This window comes from Mytilus edulis, chromosome 9 (assembly GCF_963676685.1).
Source record: "Mytilus edulis chromosome 9, xbMytEdul2.2, whole genome shotgun sequence".
In the NCBI taxonomy this organism is placed as follows: Eukaryota; Metazoa; Mollusca; class Bivalvia; order Mytilida; family Mytilidae; genus Mytilus; species Mytilus edulis.
In genome coordinates, this window is record NC_092352.1 from 3,566,397 (window position 1) to 3,590,914 (window position 24,518).

Here is a 24,518-nt window from a genome sequence, read left to right on the forward strand (position 1 = left end):
TTATAGGATAACTTACGTCCAAAGTCTAACATTGGGGTCACTTAACTTAGTGTAAACTAATAATGTTCAACCTACTTTGTATTTTAAAAATTATTACATATAGAAAGGCGGAAGAAAGCAAATGAATATTCAGACTCACAAACCGAAGAAAAACTGAAAACATCATTGCACAAAATTCAAATACGACAAAAAAATAGAAAGAACATTATTCAAAACAGAACATAGAAAACTAAACACCAAGCATCACGAACCCCACCAAAAGCCGATAGTAATCTCAGAACATTTATTCAGAAGGGGGTTAGGTATATCCTTGTTCCACATCTGACAATAACATTAACAGTACCAATTGTTCTGTTTCAGATGCATATTTCGACAGTTAATGTCTCTTCAGTGATGCTCGTGGCAAATTTATTTGAAAATCAAAAGTTTAATAAAAAGAGGAAGGGCTATAATCCAAAAAGGTATATAAGTTTAGGCAAAGCCGGGCAAGGAACCAGAGCTGTATTTTGCCTTTCCGTTGGTGGTTTTCCTGATTGAATGGTTTTAGGCACTCATACTAAATCTTCTTACGTCTATATAATATAATATAACATAAACACAGCATTGTCCTTGTTTTATATACAACATAAACACAGCATTGTCCTTGTTTTATATATAACATAAACACAGCATTGTCCTTGTTTTATATATAACATAAACACAGCATTGTCCTTGTTTTATATATAACATAAACACAGCATTGTCCTTGTTTTATATATAACATAAACACAGCATTGTCCATGTTTTATATATAACATAAACACAGCATTGTCCTTGTTTTATATATAACATAAACACGCCATTGTCTTTGTTTTATATATAACATAAACACAGCATTGTCCTTGTTTTATATATAACATAAACACAGCATTGTCCTTGTTTTATATATAACATAAACACAGCATTGTCCTTGTTTTATATATAACATAAACACAGCATTGTCCTTGTTTTATATATAACATAAACACAGCATTGTCCTTGTTTTATATATAACATAAACACAGCATTGTCCTTGTTTTATATATAACATAAACACAGCATTGTCCTTGTTTTATATACAACATAAACACAGCATTGTCCTTGTTTTATATATAACATAAACACAGCATTGTCCATGTTTTATATACAACATAAACACAGCATTGTCCTTGTTTTATATATAACATAAACACAGCATTGTCCATGTTTTATATATAACATAAACACAGTATTGTCCTTGTGTTATATATAACATAAACACAGCATTGTCCTTGTTTTATATATAACATAAACACAGCATTGTCCTTGTTTAATATATAACATAAACACAGCATTGTCCTTGTTTTATATATAACATAAACACAGCATTGTCCATGTTTTATATACAACATAAACACAGCATTGTCCTTGTTTTATATATAACATAAACACCGTATTGTCCTTGTTTTATATATAACATAAACACATCATTGTCCTTGTTTTATATATAACATAAACACAGCATTGTCCTTGTTTTATATATAACATAAACACAGTATTGTCCTTGTTTTATATATAACATAAACACAGCATTGTCCTTGTTTTATATATACCATAAACACAGCATTGTCCTTGTTTTATATATAGCATAAACACAGCATTGTCCATGTTTTATATATAGCATAGCATTGTCCATGTTTTATATATAGCATAAACACAGCATTGTCCTTGTTTTATATATAACACAAACACAGCATTGTCCTTGTTTTATATATAACATAAACACAGCATTGTCCTTGTTTTATATATAACACAAACACAGCATTGTCCTTGTTTTACATATAACATAAACACAGCATTGTCCTTGTATAAACACAGCATTGTTCATGTTTTATATATAACATAAACACAGCATTGTCCTTGTTTTATATATAACATAAACACAGCATTGTCCTTGTTTTATATATAACATAAACACAGCATTGTCCTTGTTTTATATTTAACATAAACACAGCATTGTCCTTGTTTTATATATAACACAAACACAGCATTGTCCTTGTTTTATATATAACATAAACACACCATTTTCCTTGTTTTATATATAACATAAACACAGCATTGTCCTTGTTTTATATATAACATAAACACAGCATTGTCCATGTTTTATATATAACATAAACACAGCATTGTCCTTGTTTTATATATAACATAAACACAGCATTGTCCTTGTTTTATATATAGCATAAACACAGCATTGTCCATGTTTTATATATAATATAAACACACCATTTTCCTTGTTTTATATATAACATAAACACAGCATTGTCCTTGTTTTATATATAACATAAACACAGTATGAACTTTGTGTGTACATATACTCATTAACAGCATACACTTTGTTTGTACCTATACAGTAACATATCCTGTTCTTTGTTTGAATATATAACCATTAACACAACATGTACTTTGTTTGTACATAATCATTAACATAGCATACACTTTGTTTGTACCTATACAGTAACATATCATGTTCCATGTTTATATATATAACCATTAACACAAAGTTTGTACTTTGTTTGTACATATTATCATTAACACAGCATGTACTTACTTCATATTACATTTTACACATAATGTACTTCGTTTGTACATATGACCATTCACACAGCATGTACTTTGTTTGTACATATTTTTATTAATAAAGCATGTACTTTGTTTATATTACATTTTACACATAATGTTCTTCGTTTGTACATATGACCATTCACACAGCATGTACTTTGTTTGTACATATGACCGTTATCACTTCGTGTACTTTGAACATATACAGTAACACAGCATATACTTTGTTAAAAATCGTTAAATCGCTTTGCCTTTTCTTCTCATATCTAAAGAGATGTATATTCCATAGAAAAATACATTATTCTCCATTGATTTTCTGTCATGTCATGTGTTAATGTCAAGCGAGAAATGAGCAACTTTAGGACATTGCAAATAATACTCCTAGATCAGCACTTAACTGTGTTTCTGTTGTTTGAACTTTGAAAAAAAATGTGTGTTTTTCTCGGTTTTAATTTGTTACACAAATTTGTTTACTCTCAAATCGATTCATTACTTTTGAACATCGGCATACTACTGTTGCTTTTTTCTAAAATCTTTTTGATGTGAATTGTTGTTTATGAACCTGTACTATAGTGTTTGTTAGTTGCTAACTGTCATATTTGCATTTCATTTATCATTTTATCAGAAACAGGTTTTTGTTGTTTTTATCATTTGACTTGTTCCACATTGTGTCATATTGGGGCCATTAATAGTGGACTATACAGTTAGGGTTTGCTCTACAGAGTGACCTAAAGTTGCTTAAATTCACATCATTTTGAAAGATGTCCCATAAAAAGTAAGATCACAAAAATACTGAACTTAGAGGAAAATCAATTCGGAAAGTCCATAATCACATGGCAAAATCAAATAACAAAACGCATCAAAAACGAATGGACAAGAACTGTCATATTCCTGACTTGGTACAGGCATTTTCAAATGTAGAAAATGGTGGATTAAACCTGGTTTTATAGCGCTAACCCTCTCACTTTGATGACAGTATCGTCAAATTCCGTTATATTTACATTGATGCGTAAACTAAACAGACACAATAAATAAAATAGTCAAAATATGGGTACATCAGTCATCATCGTATAACAATTTTAAAAGGTACCACATCTCTTTATTTTTCTTGATAACATGATTAACATAAATAACTTTGACCTAGAGCAAATATCATGAATAGTATGATGATTATAAATGCTACTGACACATTTACAGTCTGTGACAAATCATGTCATTATATTGGAATGCACCTCCAGCATTTGCTCTTTTTCTCAAAATGCTGCATGATTAGTAGAATAACAAAAACTATGACAGCTTTACAACTAGATTTGACACAACCTGGACATTTAATGGAAACATGCTCACTGGCAAAAGACCACCAAAGCGAATATTTGAATGTAACAGTCAAGGTCAAAAATGAGACGATAATTATACTGTGGATTCATTATTATTCGTTGGATACCAATTTTCGTGGATTTCGTGGGTACCGGGAAACCACGAATTTAAATATTCAACGAATTGCAAATTTTCTAAAGGTATATATGCATACTTTGTCAAAACCACGAAATTAAATACCCACGAATATGCAAGTTTTCCTCAAACCACGAAAATTGGTACCCACGAAAATAAATGAATCCACAGTAGGTTACATTCATATCTTCTTGATCAGACTAACACATGACATCGTTCATTTATGAATAGTTTACTCTCTCTAATGAATTAAATTATTTCGGGGTGGAAAAATTATATTGAAACTCTCTACTGAATGCCAACGAATTTGAACATCGAGTAATACACATGAATTGATACAATTTATATCCCATATCCATAGTTCCCCAACAGTATTGATTTCCTTATATATATACTCTTCTACAACGAAATTTGTTTTACATGCACACGTATAATAATTGCGGTTTTTATCCAACGCAATCATAGGTTTGAACGTAGTTTTCAATTTAGACTCGTTTATATCTATATATATATATATTTTCTAAAAATGAGGATACTTTTTATATGGCCTTCCAAATACCGTTTCGATCCCTAACATCACTTAAGAGACATTTATTGTCGAAATCCGGATCTGGTGTACTAAAAAACTATTGACACCGTATGTTTGTGGCATAACATCGTGGCCACAAGTTAATTTTTTTCTGTTTAGTATTAAATTTATATTAAGATCCATTTTGTTACATCGTGTGATTAATTTTATTTGGCAATCGCCAATGGCAGTCAGCAGGGTTAAAGAACATCAGTTGTTCGACCTGTTAGTCAAATGCGTTTTGTTTAAATATACGTTTTCACTTTTTTGGTCTTTTGGAAAATGTTGTTTGTGCTGTTTTTAGACCCTTCTACAACGAAATTTGTTTTACATGCACACGTATAAAAATTGCGGTTTTTATCCAACGCAATCATAGGTTTGAACGTAGTTTTGAATTTAGACTCATATATATATATATATGAGTCTAAAAGATTGTGTAACAATACCGATAAATAAATGGAAAACAAAACACTAAAAAGTGTTGAATATCATCGCACAAAGATGGCAAAACTGAACACATGATATAAATTATACAATAATTGCAAATATTTCGGCTCAACAAATGGCCTTCTTCGGTGCAACAGTTTTAACAATACTGATATATTATGTATAAGGTGTAAACATAGGTCAGTAATAATACAGGTAAGTTTTGGTTGATTGATTTTAATCCAAAATCCTGAATATAATAATATAAACACTAGACTGTAAATTTAATTATTTCTTTCTATTAATTCCGTCTGGATGGAGGACACCCAGTGTTTTTATCCAAAACTTCTCCCGATTCTTTCCTTGCCTATTTTGCCATGTACAATCCTGTTCGATCACAAGGATTTTCATGTGATCAAAATCTTTCAGATTGTGATCTGGTAACCTGAAGTGTTGGCTGACCTGAATATACGTTTTTTTTTGTGAGGTCACTCCTGTGACCATTAAGGCGTTTGTGAAATGGCTGCATAGATTCACCAACATATTGGAGACCACATCTAGGACACTCAAGAACGTAAATCACGTTTGAGCTTCTGCAGTTGACATTGCAGAAGATCTTGTATGTCTTTTCTGTGGTCTTACTGTGAAATGTTGATGAATGCTGCAATTGGTTGCAACATTTGCAGCGCTTATCCCCACAAGGCTGACAATTACCTACAGTATGGTTAGGTTTGGAAAGGTCAGCACGGACAAGTATATTTTTCAGGCTGTTAGGTTGTTTGAAGGCAATCATATGAGGCTCAGGAAAGGTTTTGGATAACTTGGAATGTTTCTCGATTGCCGTCCAATGATCACGAATGGTCTTGAAACTATTTCTCAGGCATGGATGGTAAGTGAGCACACATGGGATTCTTTTACTTTTCTTTGTAAGTTAGCAGACTGCTTCTGGGGATGGATTCCGCTTTTCGAAAACTATTTTTGATGTTTTTGTTTTTATATCTCCTTCTTTTCAAATGTCCTTTGAGCTGCCCCAAACGTTGTTTTGCATAGTCTTTCCTGAGCCTCCCATAATGTATATAAATGTATTCTTACCTATCTATCTCTTCTTTTGGTATGTCTATGAATGGAAGTCTACATACGACACCAGCATTGTTGACCAGTAGGTCTATATGACCGATCTTACTAACTTCCTCTCTTGTTTTATCCCAATCGTGTAGGTCCACGTTAAAAATGTTGATATTTGGTAACTTTGTTCAATGTCTAAGAAAGCAAAAAAATATTGAAGCATTAATCAGTCGATGAGTTGTTACAGAGGGGTGTAATTTTAATGGTTTTTAATACTAAGATTTTTTCATTTCTAATGTAAATATAAAAAAAGAAGATGTGGTATGATTGCCAATGAGACAACTATCCACAAAAGACCAAAATGACACAGACATTAACAACTATAGGTCACCGTACGGCCTTTAACAATGAGCAAAGCCCATATTGCATAGTCAGCTATAAAAGGCCCCTATAAGACAATGAAAACAATTCAAACGAGAAAACTAACGGCCTTATTTATGTAAACAAAAATGAACGAAAAACAAATATGTAACACATACACAAACGACAACCACTGAATTACAGGCTCCTAACTTGGGACAGGCACATACATAAATAATGTGGCGGGGTTAAACATTGTTGGAAATCACGCACAGAAGAGAACGTTAACGTAACGCGGCATTATTGTATATCCAACGTTGTGTACTTATGACGTTATCTTGTACTTCAGTCATCAATACAAATTCATACAGTTTAGACGTCTTTGTTATATTACTTGCTGTTTTAGTAAAACCACTTTACGATAAACATGTTAGCGGAATTCCAACCCTCCCCTAACCTGGGATAGTGGTATAACAGTACAACATAAGAAAAAATGTTTACTTTAATGGCAATTTCTCTCTTGACATTACCCGAATCTGAATATAGACATATATTGTATTAAAGACATAGATGAACTATTCATGCGAACTTTACACTCGACTCCATCTAATTATCCACATAGTTGACTTCCTTAGATTGCCGATGATAATTAAAACCGATGTTAACACACATACAAGCACATGAAATTTAATAATATAATTTTTTAGGTCTGTTTGATTTCATGTTATAGATTAAAAATATTATAAAAATACATGCGTACAAAAATAAGGTTTTGTTGGCCATATCAGTGAACGAAAGGACAAGGTACACTAAGGGCCGTATTTGGCCCCCTATTTTGTCAAAAAATCATTTTCATCTTATAAATGAACTGAGCATCATAAAATATCTTAATATATTTGTTCTTCAATACCACATGCCCAATTTGTCTTCTAGTATGGCAGAAACCTGATTTTGGGGTGGCTTAAGTGTGTTGATAACGTCAAAAGATAGAAAAATGTCCATTTGTGGACTGCAATCCTTCGTTTTTAAAGGCCTCCGCCAACGTGAGCCACAGTAATAATTAGTGATAAAGATGGCATACAAACGGGGTTTTCCGAATATGAAAAGAAATCATTGGCTCACGTTGGCGGAGGTGCTCAAAAATTAAAAAAATCTCTCGTAAAAAAACAACAATTTGTGTCAAAATAGTAGAATTGGATCGAAATCGGAGAAAGAGCTGAAAATATCCGCATTCGGCTGTTACGGCAAGAAACCCTCAACTAAAGCAAGAATACTTCGATAGGTGCTCAAGGTTTTCAGTTGTAGGATTTTGCCATCATTCAGTTTCAAATTGTATTTTTTTATCTTTATATCAAGATGGAGTGTGTTTTATCGATTTAAATCAACACCTTACATAGTGAAAACATATGCATACGGCACACACGATAAACAGGCGTTTTGCAAGTGTCACCCTCATAAAATAAAGCGAAAAATGTTTGAATATTTTTTTTCCTTTTTTGGGTTCTTTAGAATAATGTGTAAATTTGGGACAAGATACCTTGGGTCGAGTCTGTAATTGCATACGCATACGACTTTTCAAAAGACCACCACCGAAAAGAACAAGGTAATTCTTTTTTATATTAACGTGAATCTATTTTGTTTCGAGTACACATCGTCTCATATAAAGGAAAGAAATTGAGAGGTAGTCCTGGGGAGGTAGTTAGCCCTAGTCACATTTCTATCATGACTTTACAGTATGTCTATAAATACATACATTTACCACATTTGAGACATTGTGGCAACGTAGTGTAGTGGTATCGCGTCGGCTTTTGAATGCCGCGATTTACGTCCGAATCTCACACAGTCAATATTTTTGTCCAATACGTTTTTCTTCTAATAATATTTAAAAATATTTCAACGAGATAGAATGGCTGGAGTATTTGTTTTGATTATAATAGCTATCAATCTAGTTGGTTGTCAATACACATTCTTTTATAGTATTTTTCAATAGGATGTTTAGGGACATTCTTCACGGTTTTAGTCTCACTTACAGTGTTTTATATATGCCGCTGATTTCCGCTGTTTCTGGGTGGTTTAGTTTTAACAAAAAAAAGCGGTAGAGGCTTTTTGGAAAAATAATATTTAAGGAAGTACCTATCTATATACATCATGTAGTTTCAAACGCACATGCATTTTTAAGGGTGTAACTTTTGTCAATGGATAGCAGACAGATGTCCTTACAAAATTATTTTTGTATTTTAAAAATTGAAATGAATAATAATGATGACATGATAAAAAGGTATAAAAATAATCATGGCCAATCTGATCATCATGATATGTAACGTTTGCTATAATATATATATTACTCGCAAACTCTTTTTTAATTTATAACTTTACATCTAACCCTGTCTTTTTACAAATATGAAATTGGCATCCTGAAAATGTAAACCATGGGCGCAACATAATGCAATACATTGACTGTCTTGTGTCTGTTCTCAGTAAACGGTATAGTTATTTTGTTGTATATCATTAAAGACTTAATGATTTTTGTATTCAAAGATCAGATAAGTTTTTAAGCGACCGGGAACATTTTTGCGTCCGTATAATATTATCATATGTTGTTGTTTGGTGTTTGTTGTTTATTTCTTGACCAATTTCAATGGGATTTATTTCCGGGGGTTCTTTAAAATGCTGCTTCTAACTGTGTTTCGGATTCAAGGCCCCGTGTTTAAATTGGTCTACACGTGAGGTCTTAAGGTCCAAAATTAAACTTTGTTTAATTTCATCAAACATTAACATGTATGCCAAATATATCCGTGAATATATTTTTGTCTATTTTGGGCCCGCCTTCATATCGGTCTACAATGCTACAATGACGCCTAAAGGGTCCAAAATTATATTTTTTTGGTTTTACGAAAAGAAAATTCTTGCGGTTCTTTTGATGAGCTGAATCTGTGTGTATTAAGATATTTTATTTTGGAACTGGTTTTCAAATTGGAGCAAAACAGGGTTCAAATTAAATTCTTCAACAAAAAAGTGAATACATAGGATACTTGATCTATATGTTACCGTTTATATAGATTTTAGATTTTAGGCCATGTTTTCAAATTATTTTACATTGAGGTCTGACATTAATTTTTCTTTGATTTCATAAAAAAATGAATTATTGCGGTTCTTCGGTTTGCTGATTCTAACAACATATAGAAATCGGAGTCCAAAAATGATGTTATGTATCGTTATGAACAATCATAGAATAAAAGTTATGTATCTGCTTACCCTTCCGGAGCACCTGAGATCACCCCCAGTTTTTGGTGGGGTTCGTGTTGCTTATTCTTTAGTTGTATATGTTGTGTCATGTGTACTATTGCTTGTCTGTTTGTCTTTTTCATTTTCAGCCATGTCGTTGTCAGTTTTTTTCAATTTACGAGTTTGACAGCAGTGATTTTCCTAGTATTTAGGGGAAGGAGCCCAGGGCCCATGCAATTGAGAATAAAGTTCGTGAAATGTTGGATTGTGGGGAAATATATTAGTTTATTTATACCGATGGCACACAGCACCAGCCATTTGCAACTTTGAAGTGGGGTTTGGGGACTAGATCCTCAAGAAAATTTTCGAAAATTATGTGCAAAATTCTGCATTCTGAGAAGGAATAAGTTATAATTGCATAAATTGTGAACAAAATTCAAGAGATTTGTAAACAAAATACCACATTACGACACCAACAAAATCTTGCAACGATGTCTTTATACAATGATATACAACTGGTGATTGTAGAGCTGAAAATTGAGAAAAAAGAGCATATTTTATTGGGACAGGGGCCCATAATCGGACCCAAATATGAGGGTTGAAAAATCCCTAGACTGTCCCTCATATATCTTTCGTCCCTTTTTTACTGTAATTACTATAGGGCAAAGGTTAATCATTATGTTTATGATGTCATGAGAAGGTCTGCATGAAGGTCGATATAATTTCAATTTTGGATAAACACTTTTTTCGTATGTCATGTTTATTTATTTATTTATTTGCTAATTTTTTTAGTAGAGGGGGGGGGGGGGTTGTTGAAAGTGAACACCAAGCTATTTTTATCCATAGTCGGACAGAGATTAATCTAAAAAAAACTCATTTAATTAGACGACAAAATACTATTAGAAAAATACAACATCAACGTAAATCATAAATGAAAAAGGTCGTTGCTATGCAGTTATTACGGTTGCTAGGTAGTTTTTTAGCGAAAAAAACAAGCCAAACAAATTGTAAGATTTGTACATTTGTCATAAAAGTACCTAGCAATAGAAACATAGCTTTGGTTAACATATTATTGTTTACATAAGCCATGAACATATACCAAAGTCTATTGTTGCTTAATATACATTACTGTTGCTAAGGCCATACTGGTGGTTAAGGTGTTGATAAATACTCGTTCAATTAATATAGATAAACAAAACATTACTGCTTTATATTTCCATATATGTATTTTACAATTATACATTTTGATTCATATGGAAAATACGTTTTTTTTTGTTAGATAGGTTTAAAATAGCATAATATTGGCAGGTTTCAAATCTGTTGCTAGGCAACCAACAAATGAGAATCACCAAAAAAAAAATGTCATTTTTTGAAGCTTCTATACCTAGTCTATTGAAATTATAAAATTTAATGTTTTTCAAGAGGGGGCCAAAAATGGCCCTTATTGTACCTTGTCCTTTGTTATTCCTGGTGGCTCCCCTGTTTCACTATTCAAGATTAAATAAACAAATGAACATGCATACTACACGAAGAACGCATGCACACTCCGTCTCTGCTAAAATTCAAATTCAAGATTGCGGACTTAAATGAGGTTGAATTATTGACTTACAAGTCAACATTACATCAGTGACGTGTGGTCTAGGTCATTTGGACGAAATTGAACAAAACTCACTACTGAATAGTTAAATATCATTTATAAATGTTTGGAACAAAAAGTCATCTATTGATGTCTTGTCTAATTTGTAGCTTATGTCCTTTAAATTAGTTATTTCAAATAATGTAAAACAATGACAAACTATCCTGTTTAATAGTTTGCCATACTGGTAAATTATATTCGACAAACCTTGCGTGATAAAATTGAAACAGGTTATAAAATGGAAATTAATTCCATGTGAAACGGACCAGAATATAATCCATAAATATCTAAGAAATAACCTCTAACTTCAATTTGGTATTCATCACTTAATCAAAGGGTATAATTTAGAGTGACATTACTGTCATTGAAAGTTGTTATAACCTCTAAAATGACACCTTTTACTGGATCATATTACTGAAACTGAAACAAAAAGATACACATTTTATTTTTGGTAAGTACAATGAAGTGTAAAATATAGAACATCGTGACCTATTTTGGGAGATTCTGATAAATTCTTGTAAATCCCATCTACCTCATGAGTTTCTATAAACCATCCAAGATTAAATTTTTACATTTGTTTTGGTTATACATGGACAATCAAATTAGGGTGGCCTTCTCTTCAGTCCTGTAAAACATGTTAAAGGGAATAGAAAATGGTTACGAAAATTTTATTCTCTAACCAGAATAGCAGGTCGTTCATGTTAGTGAAATCATGCTTAATAAAGGCAACAGTATCCAGTATACCGCTGTTCAAAAGTCATAAATCGATTGAGAGAATACAAAACCGGGTAACACATCAACTATAAGTGGAAAACAACAGAAACATCAAATGCAACAAAAATCAAACGACAACGCAACATACACAATAACGAACTATTTGATGACAACTGTCATGTTCCTGACTTGGTACAGGACATATTAAGAAAAAAATGGTGGGTTGAATCTGTTTTTGTGGCTAGCCAAACCTCGCGTTAACACGTGCATTAAACAAATACAACGGTACCCAACGGACTCCTGTAGCTTGCTTTTCGGGAAGGCAGCAAATACACGCATTGGGTCAATGAGTCATTGATTTGATCCGGTCGAACTGAATCGAACCAAAAGACATATCGCAGACAGGCACTCCATCACAAGACCGCCGAGAAGGTAATACCAATTTGAATGCCTATGTATGACTAGTAAAAAACTATTTACATTATGTATTAGTTGTCTCTAATGTTATACAAGCTGTTAGTTACGTCACTTATCATTATTTACTCATTTATTTAAAATGCGATGACCCACATTTGGGCTAAAAAACAAAATCATATATGAACGTCAAAGTTGATAATTATATACAATTATAACTAATATAAATAATATGTATATGTATACATAGAAGTGCAACAACCTTTATTAAGATGATATCTAAATGCCACCAGGACATAATTGCAATAGAATCAGCATATTTAGAAGGTGATACCATCTCCTGTTTAGCTTGTAGTTTTTTAAATAATAAAAAAATAAAAGATACTAAAAAAATATTCATAGCCTCTCTAATATGGAGCAATAGTCCGAAAAGAGTTTTAGAGACATATAGATTACACTCAGGTGGCGGCGGCGCCGACGACGGCGTTTGAAATTTATATTTGATAATTTTATCTTATATATAGGTTCCTTGTACTGCCTACGTGTCCATTAGATAGGGTTCCCATGAACTCGACATCACTACATGGGTCAGTAAACAAAGTTAAAGATACGTGGTAAAGTCCATATCTCAGATACTATTAGCATAAGGTCAACTGTATTTCGTGAATAAAATGATTGTAACGTGCATGTGACCGACTGGCAGGCTTCATCTGACCTTCACCTTAATTTCATGGTTCATAAGACAATGATAAGTTTTTATGGTTATGTCTATTTCTAATATACTATATAAAGCCACTATGCTTGAAGTATGGAATGAATGTGATGGGTTCCGGTCTGTCTGGCAATATTCATTTGACATGCCATCGTTTTTATTGCGCTTTGTAAAATGTGAAGAATTGGGGATTTGGTCTATTTCTTAGATACTATAAGCAGTAGGTCAATTCTATTTGGTGTATGGACAGATTTTAAGGTGTTAATTTTTGTCTGTCTGACAGAGTTCATATGACTTTGACCTTATTTCATGGTTAATTGATCAACAATAAGTTCAATATTGATTTTGTTATCAGTAAATTAAAAGCTAACCAAATATTACTAGTATGTTATATGCATATACATATTCATAGATCTACAATCTGTCGATACCTGTAACTTGGCATTGCACAAGGTCAGGTTTTTCTCTGGCTGTTTATGACGTCTTTACACTAAATCCAATGGATGTTGGATGTGTACGGATTGAAAGTTTAGACTTAGATGCATGATTTGTTTATTAGTTGTTAGTGGCTTTGAACTAGCTGTTAATGTCTGTGTCATTTTGGTCTTTTGTGGATAGTTGTCTCATTGGCAATCATACCACATCTTCTTTTTTATACTTTTTATCGTAATTTTGTCAGTTTATAAAATACTATAAGAATAGATAAAAGATATTTGGTACATAGAATGGTTGTAATGTGTTCATGTTTGTTCTGTCTGAATGGGTTCATATGACATTGACATCATTTTTAGAATTTCAAATGTGACGTCACTATGTGCGTTGATACTTTGGCTAACTCGGCTGTGTATTCTTATGTTCTGTATTAGGTTGTTTTATGTAATGTATCCGTTTTTAACTGTAGTTAGTCACCACTTCAGTTTGAACATGCATATCTATTATATAGTCATTTTTAATTAAAATTTACTGTTTGTAAAAGTATGAATTATTTTTAAATAAAAAGGATGTTCTTATCCCAGCCAGAAAACCCTAGCCGTGTTGAGCAAAACTTTTTGGAATTTTCGATCCTCGGTGCTCTTCAACTTTGTACTTGTTTAGGCTTTCGATATTTTTTTTCATCCGAGCGTCACTGGTTGGTCTTGTATGGACGAGGCACACGTCTGGCGTGTTAAAGTTTAAACCTGGTACCTTTTTTGTCCTATATGTTCTCCCATTTATTTGTATTGTAGTCATGTAATGTTAACATTTTAAAGTTATATTTAACAGTGCCATACAGGCGAGTGGTTTGGCATGCCATAAAATCAGGTTCAACCCATCATTTGTTTCTTAAAATGTCCTGTACTAAGTCAGCAAAATGGTCATAGTTATATATTATAGTTTGTTTCGGTGTGTGTTTCATTTTAATGTTGTGTTTCTGTTGTTTTGTTGTTCTCTGAACCAGTACTTAAGTGGTTATTGGTTGCTGAGTATCATATATTTCATTTATCATTTAGGTTTTATTGTTTTTGTTTTTTATTTGATTTGTGCCATAATTTGTTATATTGGAGCCTTTTTTATCCAACTATATGGTAAGATTTGTCCCTGTTCCTCTGGTATCTTTCGCCCCTCTTGTCCAACTGATTGTTATAATTTGTTAATGTGTACAATTCTTGCAAAATTTTATAAAACTGATATAATAGGTTCATATCAGCATTGTATTTGACACTTTCAAAAATAAGTGCTGATCATTTATAAATTATTTGTGGGAAAAAAACAAAAAACAAATTGTTTTCTGTTGTTTTTATTGTCCTGTAATAGACAAAAAAAGGTGCAACGCTGGTGACATTGGAAATCTATTCTGTTATTGAGATATGACAAGGTAATAGTTACGACATGTCTCATTATCTCATGATTTTGAGAAGATGAATAAGTCTTGGGTCACTGTCAGATTTAATTATAGAATATTTATTATTGCGATCAAGACCTCTACCGCATGTTTTATATATACGACATTTACATAATAAACTTGTCATATATAAATGTGTTGTTTCGATCTGATAGGTCAATCCTTATCTAAATTTATAAATTGTTCTAATGTTCTTATTTTGTTGTTTAAAATCACTGTTTCGTGTTAGAAAGAGGGTTAGGCGCCCGTAAACATGTTCAACCTGCAACATTGTATATTTACATGTCCCAAGTCAGAAGCCTCTTCTTCAGTGGTTGTCATTGATTGCTGTAATATATATCCCCTTGGATTTGATAAGTCATTTTAAATTACGAGTTTAAAAGCGTCCTCTTAGTTTATTTTAAAAAGGTGGATGCATGCGACCTCATTTGAAACATTAAACGCATCAAACGAATGCAAAGGAAAACAAAACGAATACTGTAAGATGTATCTTTATTCATTGGTATTTTAAGTTAATGCAGAATAAATAGCCTTGGTTCAGTATACTCCTACTCCGCCATCGACACGAAGAGACTCGCCACTTATCATGCCACTCTCGTCACTCAGTAAGAATACTACGGCGTTCACAACATCTTTTATTTCTGCAATAAGAATATTAGCTTAATAATACAAAAAGTCGTCAATAGCTAAAACAAAAGTTTAAAGTACCCAAAAAGAAAATAATTACCTAACGGCAATAACTCGATCCTACTAGGATTCAGTTTAAAGTTACGGTTATGCTAACCTTTTGAAGATCTAAAATTGCTTACCAAATTCCCAAATTCATGTATTTAGTTTAAATGTTTAATGTTATATTTGTAATTCTCATCGGATTTTGTCAAATGTGTTGACGTCTTTTCTATTATATTTATGTGTTATGGTAAAGAAAAAATTAATCACCGCCTTCATTTATCATATTTGATTTCGTTCAACGTAATCAGTACGATATTTTACGTTTGAAGTTAGATTCAAAACAAACCGGACATAGTTTTATAATATAGTTAATTGCTACCTTAGTTTGATATTAATAAGTATTAAAATGTGCTTTGATATTAAATGCTAATCAGTATTTAGTTCAAATATATAATCTTAAATCAATCCTAATTCTATCTTATTCATTCTTATGTGACGTCATTTTTCATTTTTTGATGATCTGTTTTACAAATTCAAATGACGTCATTTTTTCGTCATTTTTCAGTTTCAAATAGGACGTCACTTGGCGTAGAGATTTCAACTTATTCGGATGTGTCTACTTTTGTGTTTCAAATGTATGGTTATGTAAATGTATTTCAGTTGTTTTCTGTAATTAGTTAATACTTCAGTTTTATCATGTACATCTTTTGAATACTCATTTTATAAAATTTACTGTTTTCAAAAGTATAAATTATTCTAAATTATAGGGATTTTCTGGTAACTAACAGAAAACCCTTGCCGTTTTTGGCACAACCTTTTTGATCTTTTGGTCCTCGATGCTGTTCAACTTTGTACTCATTTCGGCTTTCAAACTTTTGTATCTGGGCGTCACACGTAGGTCTTGTGTGGACAAAATACACTTCTGGCGTTTTAAAATTTTGTACTTGTTGCCTTTTGTTGGCTGTTGTTCGTGTGATTCTTTGTCAATTGTGTTCTCCAATTTATTTATATTGTAGTCCTGTGTTGTCATTTTGATGTTATATTTCATATGACCATAAAAGTGAGAGGTTTGGCATGCCACAAAACCAGGTTCAACCCACCATTTTTTCCTTTAAAAATGCTCTGTACCAAGTCAGGAATATGGCCATTGTTATATTATAGTTCGTTTCTGTGTGTATTACATTATAACGTTGTGTCGTTTGTTTTCTCTTATTTTTGAGTGTAAATTCACATTGCGATAAGACGTGTCACGGTACTTGTCTATCCCAAATTCATGTATTTGGTTTTGATGTTATATATATATGATATATTTGTTATTCTCGTGGGATTTTGTCTATGTGTGTTACATTTTAGTGTTATGTCGTTGTTCTCCTCTTATATTTAATGCGTTCCCTCGGTTTTAGTTTGTTACCCCGAGTTTGTTTTTTGTCCATGGATTTATGAGTTTTGAACAGCGGTATACTACTGTTGCCTTTATTTACCATATATGCTAATAACATGTGTAACAGTTTCTCGAAATTAAATCGAGATAATTCCTTTAAACACATTTAATGGATAAATTAGAATCAATAATAGTTTACCGGTGGTCAAACCTCATAAATCCCCAAAGCATGGTAAACATCAAAACTGAAGTGCCTTCTATCTAGAAAAGGTTTACACAAAAATAGCTATAAAACACAAACGCACTAAATACACTGTTTAAATGGTGTTTAAGATCAACAATAAAATGGAGGTATTTGATACTCCAAGAACCATTCCAAAATTTTGTTGAAAGTCTAAAACTCATCGTAATTATGGGTCATAAATTGAACGATGAATATGAAATCAATCACAATAGAATATGACATAAAATATAGAATGGAAATGGTGTTCAAATTTCAAATCAATGACAACTTTTATTTAGATAACATTTCATTTACTCTGAAACCTGCATTTCTCTAAATTATCATAAAGTTTAAAAGAGCAAAAAAAAGAGGTTTGCTTTTGCTTATATTTTGTTCTTGTACCTTGAATAGATACAATATTAGGAACTCAAAATAAACCTTTCCATGATGTATTCAGTTTAGTATACTTACCAGGAAACCTCCCCATTGGTGTTCTCTCGAGTATACTTGACACTGTATGCTCTTGTCCTTTTGTCATGTTTGTTATCACAAAAGTTGGGTTAACAGAATTAACCCGTATCTGTGGTTATACAAAAGAAAACAAATATCGTCAACTACATGACAAGAAAATACGACACTACAGTATGAAGTAGTTTTTATTATCTTGATTGATTAATACAATAGTTACTAATTTTCTCCCGGTAATATACCCAGGTAACTGACTTTAGAAAATATGATAAAGACCCAAATATGGTTTATTTTATTTCAGTTTTACGCTGAAAACACCATACTGCAATATACAAAAGAAAAACAATTAATTTTCATATTCAATGTAATTTATTTTCCTTATAGACAGTGGTGTTTAATTTTTATGATATGTGTGTTTACCAACTCGGTCTACAGGGATGTTTTAAATTTTTCAACTTTAACGTGATTTATGTATTACTGACTACTGATTGAGACAGAGATTTTGGTATTAGATATTACTTAATAGTTATCAAAGGTACCAGGATTATAATTTAATACGCCAGACGCACGCTTCGTCTACATCAGACTCATCAGTGACGCTTAGATCAAACTAGTTATAAAGCCAAACAGTACAAAGTTGAAGAGCATTGAGGACCCAAAATAAAAAAAAAGCTGCACCAAAACGGCGAAGGTAATCTATTCCTGGGATAAGGAAATCCGTAGTTTAAAAAAAAACTAAAGTTTTGTAAACAGGAAATTTATAAAAAAAAATATAACCTTCACAATATCTTTCAAAGATGTAAAAATCAGGTTTTGCAGTTTGATTGTGTCAACATAAAAAAAATTGATCTAATTACAAATTAAACGGAATATCACATCATATCTATATTAACTATAGAGGATGTATAGCTATTTAATTGAAATACGATTCATATAACTTTACTGGTGCTAACAATAAGCATTGTGTGTAAAAAGAATAAAGGAATTTTACAATCTTTTGGGGATTTGAAAAAGAGCAAATATGCGCGCTCTGTAAAACCGCTCAAAACATTATTTTATCGGTTCAATGCAAAAATTGTTTTACTTTATAAACAAAAAACCCGGTATATTCTACAGTTACTGAGCTTACGTTATGTGGTCCAAGTTCCAGAGCCATACATCTGGTTATATTATCGACGGCACCTTTTGTTGAACAATAAGCACTTGCACCAGGAAGAACTGTTCTTGACGCTATGCTTGAGATATTTACTATGGAGCCTCCTTTTCCTTTTTCTATCATACGTTTAGCAATTACCTCAAACAGAATAGAATCTTAGTTACACAATTTTACAATTTACATAGACATAGACATTTGTCCATACTCTTTTCACTTGTTTCATTAGTGATATAAACATGTATTTTAATCGCATTTTAAAGTAACCTCTGTATAAAGATTTGTTGTCATTCAAAAGTAATAAGATTACTAATGGTAATCTACTTATCGAGTCCAAGTAGTATTCAAACTAAGCAAAACTGAGTTAGTTTAATTAAGTTGATGCCAATATTACACACTCGACGCATTATATCTAACCCATGATCATCAAACTACGACATGTAGGTTTAAGACCAAGTTGACATATATTGTAAAATAATTCAATCATACTGCAAATTTTAATTTGGAGGGTTCAAATTATAATTAATATAAGTGCCGAGTTTCAAATTGATGAGATGCAAGCTTCTTGGTAAGCTCCAACGATCAAAAACTTTAAATCTGATATGAGATGGACAAAGTAACGTACGGACAGGCCTGGAAATGTAAAAAATAAAACTACAAAAATTCTAAACATCGAGGAAAATTCAAAACGAAAAGTCCCTAATCAAATGGCAAAATCAAAAGTAAATCATCTTTGGTGGGTCATTATTATTACCTGTGAAACATTGAATACTGCTTTAACGTTGACATCATATAACCTTTAATAATGCGAACATGCATTTTAACTGCAATTTGTTCTAATATCGATATAAATGACAGAATAAAAAATGAATGTGTTTAGAGTCGTCAATTACACTTTGCCAGTTTAACAATAATTAGAAATTTCACACTCAGTATAAGATTTCCTAATTTAATTTTAGCATGTTTGTTGTTCGGTTTTTGGTGAGGTTCTTGTTGCTCAGTCTTTTAAATGTTTTGAGTTATATACTGTTGTTTACTTTTTGATGTTTTGTTTGCTTTTTGCCATGGCGTTGTCAGTTATTTCCGAATTGTTGGTTTGAATTGAATGTACCTTTGGTATCTTTTGCCTTCTTTTGAAAATAAAGATGCAATTGTTTCTAGTTGATGTCTAAAAATTATAAATCTTGATTGCCATCAACACACAAACAAAGACCAAACTTTTACAAATATCGTACTTGCTAACTGAATTTACAAAAAAATAAAAAATAAATAAAAAACGATCGATCGGCTTAAACTATATATGCAACAATTTGTCTCATAACTATTTAGCATGAGATTATGAGATTATTATAGCTAAACTTAGGACAATGTGGATAATAAAACTTAATTTATGACAATGTGGATAATATAAAATTAATTATGACAATGTTGATGATATTACTTATCTTATGACAATGTGGAATTTATATATGATAATAAGATGCGCGTGTGGTATAAATGCCAAATAGTCAATTCTACAAAAGACATCAAAAAGAGAAAAAATAACATCTTTATGTCACCATACGCCTTCGAATATCAGCAAAACCCATACAATGTAGTCAACTAGAAACATGTATAGGACAATGTGCATATATAACTTAGAATTTCGAGGATAAGGCTATAATGCAGTTAGTTTGCGTTGGAGTACAATAAAAATGTAACAAAAATAGGTAAGAACTATGTTTAATTAGACTATAAACTAAGACACAAGTATAGTTATTTATTTATATATTCTTACCTATCTATCTCTTCTTTTGGTGTGTCTATGAATGGAATTCTACAGATTACACCAGCATTGTTGACCAGTAAGTCTATGTGACCAATCTTATTGACTTCCTCTCTTGTTTTATCCCAGTCTTGTAAGTCCACATTAATTATGTTGATATTTGGTACCTGGCATCAACAGAACAACTGTTTAGCAATCAGAATGTTATTGAAGCATGGTCGATTTGGGGGAATATAAGGTGTGTGCTTTCAATAGATTAAGATACTATTTTTTTCTAGTGGTATGCTATTACTTTGATTGCAATTTGCCACTTGGTATACATTGGAACAGAAATATACTATTAGCTTCATTGTGTAATGAATTTATATTACGGACTTAGTCTATCTTAATTAACATGTGGTATTTGTAGTAGTGGCCTATCAAAGTGGTCAAGCCTTAAATATTTAATATTAAGACCTTACTTACATTAGTCCATACAAAAACAAATGGCAACAATAACTACTCGTTAACTTTAAATGTGTTTTATGAATTTATTTCAATCGTTCATCTTCACTTTCTTCGTCTGTTGAAATTTTGACAGAATTTTCCTCAAAACCGTGTTGTTTTAACAATGAGACGTTACACCATCAATAACTGTGTCTTGAAATAAACCACGCCTATTGACCCCATATGAACTATACACGTTCTCCGTGCTGTTAATTTTAACCAATCATATTGCTAAATATGTATAGGAGGTAAAATAAATAGTATTATACATAGAGATCTTTAAATATCTTAAATGGGAAAACCATCAAATTAATGTTCAACAGTGTGACCCAAGTTCTCAAACTTTGTTTAAAACAACATAAAACGCAAGTGCTAAAAGTCCAAAAGAAAAAATTACAAAACATGGAATTGTAATAATATATCAGCAATTCGTGCGTAGTTTATAATTATCGACATCTAAATATCCATTCAGTAGACCTACCAAAACTACCGATGATTATTTACGCTCCTCTTCAGTTCAAATTAAAAGTTGCATGAATACAGATTCAAATTATTTTGAATAGTTGACTTGAAAGTCAACAACACATCAGCGATGTTTGTTACCATAGTTAGGCAAAATAAAACCAAAATTTACTGCTAAATAGCTGGATATTATTTCATAAATATTTCAAAGAAATAAAAATACTATCTTGATGTTTTGTTTTCGTAGATCATCCCTCTTTACTTGGTAAATTGTTCATGTGAAATGCACGTGAATAAATTTTGTCTGCGTAGATATCGTCTTATCTAGAATAACTGAATATTACCACTGAATTTCAAGATCATCTTTTAATCCCTGCATTATTTTTTCCAGATCATCTTTAATTCACCTCTGACTTCAAACTTTGTGTAAATCCCTGTACTTTGAAACTTTCTATATATTATCTCTGTTTTTAGATTATGCAGGTCTTCTTGTGTGGTACTTTATGCGATTGTTAACGTATATTATCTCTTTTATTAAATTTTACAGGCCGTCTTGCATCATACTTAACATGCTTAATACGAATATTTATATATTTACCTCTGATTTCAGACTGTCAAGGTCTTCTTGTGTCCTACTTAGTGCGAATGTTTCAGCGCCGCATTCAGCTATTCTTTTTGCAATTTCTCTACCGAATCCTGCAAAATAGTAAATAATTGTTTTTGGATAAAATATATAAACTAATGATATATGTAGTCAAGATTATCTTAAACATCAATATTTGATGATGTATATTGCTGGTGTATAATCATGATAATACGAAGTTATATTATATAAATATAGTAGGTTGTGGTATGAGTGCAAATGAGACAACTCTCAATTCAAGTCATAATTTGTAAAAGTGAGTTAAACATTCTAGGTTAAAAAAGGTCTTCAAAACGGAGCCTTAGCTCACACCAACCAGCAAGCTATAAAGGACCACCGAAAAAGAGGACTAGTGTCTCCTAGCACGATATTCTGATTCTTAGAATAGCGGTGCAATAGCACAACACAAGAAAAAATAAATTAAATTAACACAGCGATTGAGTTAGGGCACATTTGCGCTTAACATTGTTTTTTTTATTATCCTTAAAAAGAGGCCATCTTTGAACATTTTCTAAAAAAAACTTACAACTAACACAGGAAGACTTGTTTTTGTCTGGCTGCGGAAACCATTTTTGGCGAGCCTGCGACTTTTGTCGCAAAAGCGAGACATAGCTATCCTACATTCAATAGTTTGCGGCTTCCACAAATATTCACTTTGTGGTTAGAGTTTTGGTAAATTTTTTAAATAACTTTCTTAAAATATCCCGGATTTCTACGAAACTTGGACAGAAGCTTGATCATGATCAAAATCTATTAGCTTGAAAGAAATTTAACAAAAATTTACTTCCTGTTTATCCGTATTTACTTATAAATGGACATTAAAAAAAAAAACATTTATTACATTCACAAACCATCCGGCATATATTTTTTTTTAACAAATTATGACAGAAGCTTCTTACAATCTAAACATCTTAGTATCTAGAGGAAAAGTTTTAATAACTGTTCCTTCCTTTTTTTTGGAGCCTGCGACTGACAGCAAAGGAGGCGATACATTGGGTTCAACGGAACCCTTACACATTTTACTAGCATGCCGTTTGGTCTCATACCAAATAAAGGTTGTTCCAGAATACCTGTGTGAGAGGTCTGAAGGTGGGTAATGCAAGGAATTTTTTCTGTTCCTAACAACAAACCGGTATTTTCCAAGGGCATTTGAAATCCTTCCCCTCTTCGTCCCGGTCAACTCCCAAACAAACGAATCTATCTACTGTGTACTTATTGTTAATTTGTATTTATTCTCGTCCTGGACATATATAATATAGAGGAACTAGATGTAAAGCAAACAGAAATCAATCAATCGATAATTAAAAAAAATATATATGATTTATAAAATATAATTTGTAATTTACCATCTCAAGCAAATAAAGCAGTTGTTTATATAATTTATAAAATCTCCTAAGCCTGTAACTAATAATCTTTATAAATCTTTCCCGAGTCCTATATTTCAGTCTGGTAGGAAATTGAATGCTTTATACATGTATGTACAGATATTTTTCCCAGTTCCTTTTTTCCCGTAACATGATATATAAATATATTCGAAAACTAAGTAATGTATCTACAAACCCATTCCAGCTCCTGTAACGAGAGCTCTTTTGCCATCAAGTTTGACCTCCATTTTGATAAACTATCGAAATATTCAACTTGTAAACCACACAGAAATATTATATTTGTTAGTTGCCCTACAACGGAAAAATGTCAATTAATTTTTTAGCTGATAAAAAACCAAATTTGGGTCAAAGTCCATATATATAAAATATGTAAATTAATGTATTTTTCTTTTGCAATTGATATAATTGTTTCAGTACAAAATTATGAATTGCAACAGGTAAAATTTTAATATAAGTAGTACAACAAAGTAATAGCATTACACACATATTTTGCATATATCAATAGAATATAAGTTTAAGCGATATGAACCATGTTTCTTCAATGCAAATTACTGCTTTATAAAGTCGATGGACAATGCAAAAAAATCATATTACAAATCATTAACTTTTATAATATGTAAATAAAAGTTAGGATAACTTACGTCAAAGACTAAATTGGGATATGCTTGGAGCTTGGACTCTTTAATACAAACTAGATGGCATTATTATTTTGCGAATAACTGTTTTACAAATACGATTAATGAAAATTCAGAGTTATTTATTAATATAATCCTATACGTACTTTACTTTATACTAGAAGAGGTGGAA

At 31.7% G+C, this 24,518-nt stretch overlaps 1 protein-coding gene across 1 annotated transcript; it reads right to left on the bottom strand.

Moving 5' to 3' along the window:
* Positions 1-15,550: 15,550 nt before the first annotated feature.
* On the bottom strand, positions 15,551-23,999 carry LOC139487507 (L-xylulose reductase-like). Its single transcript, XM_071272359.1, has 7 exons — positions 23,887-23,999; positions 22,282-22,379; positions 20,748-20,902; positions 19,725-19,767; positions 18,947-19,111; positions 17,821-17,929; positions 15,551-15,714 (listed from the first exon to the last, which is right to left on the bottom strand). The coding sequence occupies exons 1-7, from the start codon at positions 23,936-23,938 to the stop codon at positions 15,611-15,613; spliced, it is 726 nt and encodes a 241-aa protein (XP_071128460.1). The 5' UTR covers positions 23,939-23,999; the 3' UTR covers positions 15,551-15,610.
* Between the last annotated feature and the right edge of the window lie 519 nt (positions 24,000-24,518).